At 58.9% G+C, this 10,295-nt stretch overlaps 1 protein-coding gene across 1 annotated transcript; it reads left to right on the forward strand.

Moving 5' to 3' along the window:
• The first annotated feature begins 6,359 nt into the window (after positions 1-6,359).
• Positions 6,360-10,053, forward strand: KLF17 (KLF transcription factor 17). Its single transcript, XM_015870230.3, has 3 exons — positions 6,360-6,964; positions 7,206-8,169; positions 8,760-10,053. Exons 1-3 carry the CDS (start codon positions 6,872-6,874, stop codon positions 8,933-8,935), a joined length of 1,233 nt encoding a protein of 410 aa, XP_015725716.2. The 5' UTR covers positions 6,360-6,871; the 3' UTR covers positions 8,936-10,053.
• Positions 10,054-10,295: the final 242 nt, after the last annotated feature.

Here is a 10,295-nt window from a genome sequence, read left to right on the forward strand (position 1 = left end):
AATCGCCCTCGTAAGGCCGGAGAGTGATCTGACCCCCCGCCTTCCCCCCAGTCTCAGAGTACCCCCAAGACCCCACGCCTGCTGTGACCCCCTTTGCGCAGGAAGAGATAGTACAAATTCATTATGTCAAACCCAAATTTGAACCACTGTAGGAGCAACCAGGCTCCCTAAATCCTGACAACTAGAAGTGATGCTGGGGCTCTGCTGCCTTGGGAACCCCGTGCTGCATTGTGGCCCCACCTGTACCAGTCCCTAGCCCAGGATAGAAAAGAGATGTGGGGCTGTGCATGGGGAGCAGAGGTGGGGACAGCGTGACTTTACCTGTCCAAAGCACCCAGATCTCCATGAGAACCCCTCTTCTCCACCACCAGACTTGGCCGTGTCCCACTTCATGTGTGTCATGAGCTCAGCCAGATCTCATCCTTCTGACATCTCTGGAAGGGAGACTTGGAAAAAGCCCCGCAGGTTCACCCTATGTTGTAGGGAAGGCAGGAGGGGAGTGGGAGACCTCTGTGTCCCCTGTGGTCACTCACAGTCACGGCCATTTTCCAAAGCAAGGAGGCACATGGGCAGGTGTGCAGCACACAGCCATGCTGTCCATCCCCACAAAACCACTTTGTTGTGCTTTGATGTTGGTGGAAAATTCCCTGTTTGGCTGGAAATCTGGGGAACCCAATGTCAGCTGCACTCGGTTAGGGACTAAAAGCATATTTTGCTGGAAAGAATTTTCCTCTCCTGATCGGGGAGGTAACATCCGAACCTTATTTTCCTTTCCAAGCTGGGACACATGCCAGTGGCACTGAGAGGTCCCAGGGGCCTGGAAAAGCCATGGGATGCAGCAGCTATGCCAAGCCCCTCATTGGTACATGGGAGGCATTGGGGAGACCAGCGCAGGGAAAAATAGATGGGACTGGAGGCAGTGTTTGAGCTTGAAGCTGTTTGCCTGTAGCCTGAATGCACAATGAGATCAGGGGATGGTGCTCCATGGCAAGATGCATCCCACAGGCAGCCCCAGGGCATGGTATCCTGGGGAGAAAGGAGGATCTGCGCCCTCCATAGTGCCCTCAGCCCCTTTGGGGTTACAATCACATGGGGAGTGTTGCACACACATGGCTGCCTCCTTTGGAACAGGATGGGGAGGAGAACCCCCATATCCCGGTATTGCCCTCGATTGTGGAATGGTTGTCAGCTTTGGGACCCCACTGAAAGGATGGCAGTTCCCCGCTGCCTGCTTCCTATAGGGTGTGAGGTTAAGGAAGGAGAAAGCGGGTGTTCCTCCACCTGGGCCACACACAGAGCGAGGAGTAGAGCTGAGAGTGTGAGCTGGGGGTGGGAAAGCACCGGCTTTCCCCTAACCCTCCCCCACATGGGCGGCCAGCTTACACTGAACTGCAAGTGCTGGCAAGTGGGTCTCCCTCAGAGGAAAGCCTTGCGAGAGCTTCTCCTGGAGGAACCCTGCCACCCTCCAGCCCCAGAGGAAGCTCTGGGATTGAAGGCTGCGATAAGGATCACCTTCCATCTTTTTGGCTGTGATTGCTGCCCAGAGATGCCAGTAACCAACGTGGGCAACATGGGACCTGACACAAGTGTAGGTGAGCTCCAGGGCTTCCTGGGGACTTTGTGTAAGGAAGCTTTGAAGATTGATGAGCCCTTTGAGGCAGCCCCTTCTCCATCCCTATACACAATGCTCAGAGCTTATCCAGAGCAAGGGGATCTCATGCTTCCCTTGCATACACTGTGGCTGGGATGCCCGCAGGTGAGCTGCACAGAAACCCTTCTTTGTCACCCACTTTTTGTCCAGATTTCTCTCTGCCCATCTTTGGACCAAGAGCACTGGAGTCCCCTGTTCATACCAGCACTGTCAGCACAAGCAGGGCAGGGCAGCAGCAGGCTGTGCTTTGGGTGACTCACGCTGCGATGCATGACACGCGGCGTATGTCAGGGCTTTTGGCTCGCTGTATCTCAGGGCTTTCCATTTGTGAGAGTGAGCTTCTTTGTGAGCCTCTCTTCCAGCACTGGAGGGGATTCTCACACCCCATTGACCAAGTGCTGGGGCAGGGGATGAGGACACTATGAACGACTGCTGTCCCTATACTGTTTGCCCTGTGCTCCGTGCCCACCCCAGCACCGCTGCCTGCCCCGGAGTGGTTTTGCTGCTGCTGCGTTTGCTCGCAGGGTTATCTGCTCCGCAGCTCGTGTTGGTTTTGGCACGCAGCGCCGGGACCACACCTACTATTTAAATACCACAGCCAAAAGGCTCTGAGGGAGGAAAAAAATAAAAAATAAAAAGAAAGAAAACGAGTAGGGAATATTTGTTGCGGTTTGAAGATACACACACGCACACACACACACAACACAAACACAGCAGCCCGGCACCAGATCACTGGCAGCCGAGGAAGGAAGGCTCGGGCTAAGATTGTCTTCAAAACCGCCCTGGTGGCAGAGCTTGCTGAAGGGAAATCCTTGGGGCCGGCAATAGCCGCTGCTGTGTGCAAAGCCAGAGCCAGAGCCTGAGCCGCGGTGGGGGAAACCAGGGCAAGGGAGAAGTGCCAGCCCTTCTCGGGGGCTGGGGGGGGAGGGCAGGTGGGAGTCTCCCTCCCCATGGGGGGGATTCCCTCAGCGGGGTCCCATCCTTTAGTGCCCACTGGGGTGACCGCATCACCTCTAGTCAGCCCTGGGGATGGCACTGCTGAGTGCTTGGTATTAGCAGAGGGAAAAAACGAGCACTGAGCAGCCTAGGGGGGCTTGGGGACACGGAGGATGGGTGCATCGTGGGAGGGGGCAGGAACCAGCCTGGCTTTGGGCGCAGAGGCAATGGGGACAGGCAGAACAAGGTGACAGACAGCGGTACCACCTGTGCTCTCCCCTGCCCAGCACACCCTGCCAGGAGCAGGTGGATTACAGCCACGTTCCTTTCCCCGGGCTCCTTCCCGGAGAATTTTTCCCGATGATCTCATTGGATGCACATTTCTAAATTGTTTGCTTGATTGTTTCATCATCAGGGGTCAATTAAAGAGAAGGCGAGTTCCTGTCGCCTCGCTGCTAACCCCTTCGCTGCCAGAGCCCCAGAACAAAGGGAGGAATTGGGCTTGGGCTCAGGCAGCTTGTATTCCCATTTGGATATCTCCAACATGAGAGCATTCCCATGGGCTGGGCTCAGCAGTGCAGTACATGGGTTGGGACAAGGAAAAAAAATCCATCCTTTTGTTGTGCGTTGCAATGCTACATGGTAACAGGGGGCTCCTTCCACTCAGCACCTTGTCACTCCTCCCCACTGCCACTGATGTGCCCCATGCAGCACAGCCACACCTGTACGGCACTGGGCTTGGAAACACCGTGTCCCTGTGTGGAGGAGGGTGGATGAGCACAGGGATGGGCCCTGGTACTTTCCCTGGTTTAATGTGTGTATGGGAAAGGGAGGTTGTACCCACCCACTGTGAGATGGAGTTAATTGGGGGCTGAATCCCTTATAACACTGACAAGAGATGAGGGATGGAGGCTGTTCATGGGAGAACAGCTGAGATTGGATTCTTTGAGGGATATCTCCAGCTTGTGGCATCACCCATGGGGGCTGTGGTGTGCTGTGACTCGGGGCACCTCCCAGCATCTCCAAGTGCAATGTGCACCCAATGGGGGAAGATCCCCACAGTGCTCACCCCCACAGCTCCACACTGGGCCCAGTGCTTTCAGCTTTCCTGTACCAGTGAAAGTTAAGCAGTGGAGGAAAAACGTTGCTGTGTGTTATAGAGGAAGAGAGGTAAAAAGGGCAGGAAATTTGCACCATGTCCATTTCCCCTTGGCCCCGGGCCACTGCTCATTCCGGATTTGGGATTTGCGTAGGCAGAGTTAAAAATAACAGGGGTATATAAAGAAAGACTCAGAAGGCTGTGCTGGCCCCATAACAGCCCGGCCGGCAGCCCCAGCAGTGAGGGCACAGCCAGGGCTTGGGCAGAGATCAAAGTGGGATGCGGGATGCAGGATGTGGTCCGTGGTGAAGTGTACGGTGAGAGCATGGGACACCCAGCTCAGCCTGCCCTGTGTGACATGGCAAAGCGCAGGGCAGGTGGCTGTGCTACTTCTTGGGGTGCCCTGGCAGCTGGGAATGCTCACAAGAGACAGGGATGTGTGTGTTCTCATCATCCAACATCACTCCTATGTGCTGTCCCTCTGCAGTGCTGGGTATTCCCCAGAAGGGACCTGAGCCAGCAGCCCTATCCAAGGGGACCCATAGCAATGGTGTTGGGGTGCTGCTGCCCTCCGCAGCCCTCAGGCCCATCCGTGTGTCCCGGTGCTCCCCGGGCTCCAGGCAGGCAGGGCGGACACAGCAGCTCTCTCGGCCGGTGCAAACGAATCTGCCCTCTGTGCCCTGATAACATTGTGTTTGTTGCCGAGCGGGAAGAGCCTGCCAGTGCACGATAAGAGCAGATGACTTTATTCTGGACCTGCTCCGGATTGAATTATGCTTTAATTTCATTTTCAGTTCCTCTTTTCTTTCCAGGAGGGGAAGGGGACTTGGTGGGGATGGAGGGAGGTCTGGGGTCTCCTGGACCCTTCCCAGGCAGAGGGAATGACACCTCACTCCCTGTCCCCAGGTGTCCCTCCAACCTGTGGTGCATCCCCACGGCACCATCCTGCAGGACGCCCCTGGAGCTCCAGCTGTGTCACCCACTGCAGCTGAAGCTCTCTGGGCTGTGGTGATATGGCCACTGCTACGGGGAGTCTGAAGTTCCCCAGAGGAGAGGGGACACGGGGAACCAATGCCACCCGTGGCAGCGCACACCCCAGCACCTACAAACATGCATGATAACGATTAACCCTTTCCACTTGGGCCGCTGCTGTGGCTCACAGCCCTTCCCTCCCACTGTTTGCTCTCCCGCTGTGCTGCTGTTTGATCTTGTCTGATGCCATCTACTTTACAGTCTGCTGCAGCGGCGCGGGAGATAATTTGTGTTTCCTAAATGGGCTTCTGTCAACAGAGGGCTGCATGCGTGCTGTCTGCCTCCGGCTGAGCCCATTCACATCCATTGGGGCTCCCAGTGCTCCGAGCTCTGCGTGCTCCCCGCACAGCGCTGGGCACGGTGCTGCCCCTCTATAAGGCAAGCATAAGGAGATCCCCACATGTGCAAGAAACATTGACCATAAGAAAGACTCTGGTCTACTGGTGATGCCTCTCCTGGAGGAAGCCACAAAAAGTGCCTGGAAAAGGGGAAAGCCAAGTGGCATGAGCACTTATCTCCTGTGGCATCTGCTCTCACTTATCTATAAAAGTTTTGGGCAGGAACTGCTTCGCTATTAATTATTATTTGGACAAGAAACAAATAATGGGATTAGCCCGTGACTTCACCAAGGCACTCCGGGGGCCAGAGCAGTGGGGTGCCCACACACCTGGAGCCTTTCCCCATTCAGAGGTGGCTTTTTCAAGGGAAGGATGTGGCAGCCCTTTGCTCCAACCCATGGGGTGGCACTACCACAGCCACTGTTGGAGGGTGTGCAGAGCTGGGCAGAGCCCCAGCATGTGCTCTGGAAACGAGGGCAGGGATTCTTGGTAAAAGGGGAAGATCTGAATCGTTGTTGTTCCACGGGATTACCGAAATAATTTATTGCAACGCTCCACCCTTATAATTAAAGCACGGTGATGAAAGCAACTGGTAGGGTGGCTTTGGATCCAGCAGCGGCGGTGCGTGTGTATGTCTATGTGTGTGTGTGTGTGTGTGCGCACACCTCGGGTGTTTATGTGTGTTTTTTTTCAAATTGACTCCTCGCTTCTGAGCAGCGACGGCAGCAGCCCGAGTTCTTAGAAAGGTATCTTGAGATGGAAAGCCCCAGAAAGCAGGGAGACAAGCTGGGAGAGATAAGGGCTACGGCTCCTTGACAAGCGCAACAGAAACCGGGCCATTCCTGGTACTGCCTGGAGGGAGGCCAAGCAGAGTGGGATACACACCACGGCTCAGAGCCCCTGGGCGGCCGCCCAGAGCCCCGCATCTCTGTGCCACATCCCCACTTGGAGGCACAGAGCGGGGCACCCTGCAATGGGGATGTGTCAGCCTGTTTCGGGGAGGTCTCATGGGGATGGCACTGTGCGGGGCGAGCAGGGTGGCACGGCAGACTTGCACCCCCTGCGGTGGGGCAGCTGGAGGCTTTGCCGTGGTGCCGGTCCCCAGGAGGGCAGGCAAACGGCCAGCGGGGCTGCGGGGTGCGATGAGGAGAGTCGAGCAGGCTGCCAGCCCCTGCTGCGGTTATCTCTGCTCACACACGCACCCTGCGCTCGGGCTGATGGCAGCTGTACGCTCCGGGCTGCTGATTGCACCGAGCAGGGGACGCAGCCTGATATTCACCGTTAACAGAGGTGAGAGGTGCGGGGGCACCGCTCGCAGCACACCACTGTGCTGGCCCTGCTCTGTCCCACTCGTGTACGCGGACTCCAGTGCAGGTCAGGCGGCATCGTGCCCCCTCTGTGACCCAAGCTGGGACACTCTCCACTCGCACGGTGGGGTAGGGCACGGGCAGGCCCGGCTGTGCCGTGACACTGACGGTGCTGTAGAGCTGGGGACACGGCTCCGACACCCACGCCGGTACCCGGACCCCGGGAGGGGGCTCATCTGCCGCCCCCCACCCGGACCCGTCGAGGCAGCTCCAGGGGGGCGGGCGTGGCCTGAGAATTGAGGGAGGGGCTTAATCACATCAGATCCCAATAGAAAGCGGCGGCGGCGAATATCAATATCAGCTGGCCAATAGGGGCGCAGCCATGCTGTTAACAGCTTAGGGGCGCGGGGCGGCGCAGAGCAGCGCTGCCGCCGCCGCGGGGAGCGGAGCGGAGCCGGGCCCCGCGCACCGCGCTCCCCCCCAGCCCCGTTCCCGGTCCCGGCCCGCCATGGCGGCGGCCGTGGACGAGAGCGCGCTGCCCTCCATCTCCACCTTCACCAACCTGCTGCCGCTGGAGGAGCGGCCCGCCGACATGCTGCACGTAAGCAGCGGGATCTGGGGACGGAGCCCCGAGGGAGGAGGGGGGTGTTGGGGTCCGGGGTGCTGGGTCCGGTGCTCAGTCCGGTGCTCGGTCCCACCGCCGTCGGAGGGCGCCGCTGGAGATGCGCAGGAACGGTGCGGAGCCGTCGGGTGGGCAGGGAGAGCCGCCGACCAGGGCGAGGGGGTACGGGTGGGGGGAGCTGTGCCCCGCTGTCCCGTTGCTGACGCCGCTGTTCCCGCAGAGGATGCTGCAACAGGACGGCCCCGCCGCCGCCGTGAAGCGGGAGGAGGACGACTTGGGCAAATTCGTGGATTTGGACTTCATCCTGGCGCACACCAGCAGCGGCGGGCAGGGACCGCCCGGCCCCAATTATCCTCTACCTGAGACCCCCGAGAGCTGCGGCACCACGTACGATAGCGACGGCTCCTACCCCACGCCGGGCAAATTCCCGGCGCCGTATCCCGACGGCCAGAGCCACAGCTACGTGGCCGAGCTTCTCACCCCGGACCTGCCCGCTCACTGCGACCTGCAGCGCAGGGAGTACACGGAGCTGCGGGTGCCCGGCGGTCCCCACCACCCGCACCACCACCACCCTGCCCTGCACCCGGCCCTGTCCCGCCCGCTGCCCCTGGACCCGTCGCAGCCTTTCGGGCCTCGCATCAAGAAGGAGCAGCCGGAGGAGCGCGCCTGCATGCTGGGGTTGCCCGGCGGCGAGTACCTGGGACCGGGAGGTGGTGAACACAAGCCCCCCCGCATGGCGCCGGGCCCGGTGTCGGGGCCGCCGCTGCCGTACCCTGGTTTCGCCCACGGCCGCTTGGGGCCCCCCGAGGAGCCGCTGCCCAGTGCCGACCCGCACCTGCTGGCCGACCTGCCGCCCCACTACGCCGTGGCCCCGCATCGCTACGCGCCCCATTTCGCCCCCCAGCCGCCCCCTCAGTTTCATGGACACTTCAGTGTTTTCAGGGAGCCCCTAAAGGGGCCGGGGCCGGGTCCGGCGGGGCTGCCCGGGCTGCTGGTCACGCCGCCTAACTCCCCGGTGCTGGAGTATTTCCCGGCCGGGGCCCCCCCCGAGGACTGCAAGCCCAAACGCGGCCGCCGCTCGTGGGCGCGCAAGCGGACGGCTACGCACAACTGTGAATACCCGGGCTGCGGCAAGACATACACCAAGAGCTCCCACCTCAAGGCGCACATGCGGACGCACACGGGTAAGGAAGCCCCGGGGGGGCCGGAGGGGGTCGGGACTCACGGGGTTATTCGCTCGGTCCAACCGGTGATGTCGGATAAGGGCGCATGGAGGGGATGCAGTAACAGCCCCAATGTGGAGTATGTGGAGGGTCCACGCGGTGGGGCCGGGCTGGGGTGGGCTGTATGTAGGGCTGGGTGTGCTCGATGGGGCACATAGTTGCCTGGATGGACACATCTCACAGCCGGGCTGAGGATGAAGGGAGTGGAGTCCCCGTGGTGGGAGTGCTCTGGTGTAGCGCTGTAGCAGAGCTGGGCACGTGGTGAGTGAGGTTCCTTGGCAGGGACAGGCGAAGGGGCAGCAGCACGTGGAGGGGGTTCTTGCAGTGGGGCCTCGTGCTGAGGCAAGCGGGGAAGCGATGCACTTGGGGAAGGACAGGAAGATCGGGCTGAAAGGAAAGGTGGGTCAGGCAGCGGGACGCAGTCGGTCTCCCCTCTATGAAAGAGCATAGGAGTGGTGGGCAGGGACCTCCTCCATATACCAGGAGGGCTGGGAACGGGGGGGTGAAGGCAGGCGGAGTGCTGTGCCCACTGACAGCCCATCTCCCCGCAGGTGAGAAGCCGTACCACTGCACCTGGGAAGGATGCGGCTGGAAGTTCGCCCGCTCCGACGAGCTGACCCGTCACTACCGCAAGCACACGGGGCACCGGCCCTTCCAGTGCCACCTCTGCGAGCGGGCGTTCTCTCGCTCCGACCACCTGGCCCTGCACATGAAGCGGCACATGTGAGCGGGGGCTGCGGATGCGCTCGGCAGCCCCTCCACCGAGCGACTCCCTGGAGCAGCTCCTGCTGTAAATAGCGTTGGGGAGCAGCCCGGCCCTTCTCGCTTGTAGCTGATAACTCTTTTCTCCTCCTGCCTCTGCTGTATGAGCAGAGCTCGGCTGCGTGCTGGGGGAAGGATGGGCTGCTGTGGGGTGGAGGTGAGGAGCAGGGCTATGCGAATTCCCTCAGCCTGCTCCCGTTGCTGGAGGGCTGGTGCAGCAGGGATCTGTCCCCAGAGCTCCTCGCTTGTATTTGGCATTGGCTTCAAAACCTTCTCCCTGATCCTGGCACCCTGCAGCTCTGGGGATGGTGGTGGCTGATTTTGGCCAAGCTCCTCCTGGAGATCCTTGTTCCACAACTCTGGGTTCTGCTTTTCTCGGTTGTGGCTGTCAGAACAAACCTCCTGGCCCAAAATCCTGGGGAGTGTGGGGTAAGAGTGGGACTTAATTATGGGTATAAATGTCAGCAGGGGGCTGGCAGCGCAGCGTTGCAACACACAGGGATTTGGGTGCCCCCAGAACCAGGCTGGGACCCCCCTGGGCGGTCCAATGCTATGCCCACAGTTCTCCACCTGGGAGCCCAAATGTTTCTCACCAATGGTCTGCTTTAGTTTCTATTCTTCCCCTCAGGATGACACCAGGTACTGCTGCGTCTGCCTTCCCCATGCTGCTTATGGAAATCTTAGTGTGTACAGGACAGTGAGTCCAGCTCTGAACGCCCAGGTCTCTGCTATACTTGAAACTTTCTTAGAGTGGGTGGGAGGGAGGGGGAAAAAGAAAACTCCAAAAGAAAATGAATCTTTTTATGTGCAGCTTCTGCAAAGCAAGATGTAAATTAAACAAAGCAGTAATATATATAATGTTTCTGTTTTTTAATATATTTTTTTTCTTCCAGCTGGGAACACAGATGAGTCTCAGCTTTGGGAAGTGCACTGTTCCTGTCTGTGTATATTGTTAATTAACATTTCTCTGCTTGGGCACGTTAGGTCTCTCGCACTCTGAAATGTTACTTTTCTTTATATGCAAACTGTTGAAATATTGTGATCTGCTGTATAATAAATAAACAAGATGTAAACATGAAAGAAGCCAGGAGAGTTTACTTTAAAGCTGTCTTCTGAGAGGAGTGGGTGAGGCCGGGCTGCTTGTCAGTAAATATTTACATCGATGTTCATTTCTGCTTAAGTTAGCTGCGGAGGATCGATGGGGAACGCCCAACCCTCGGCATCCGAGCGGCATCTCCTGTGCAACAGCTCTTGAGTCACCCCACTTCCCCGTGCCTCAGTTTCCCTAATCTGCAGATGGGGCAATTGCTGCTCAGGGATGGTGT

This window comes from Coturnix japonica, chromosome 11 (genome assembly GCF_054131305.1).
Source record: "Coturnix japonica strain WE chromosome 11, WE-NBRP24, whole genome shotgun sequence".
In the NCBI taxonomy this organism is placed as follows: Eukaryota; Metazoa; Chordata; class Aves; order Galliformes; family Phasianidae; genus Coturnix; species Coturnix japonica.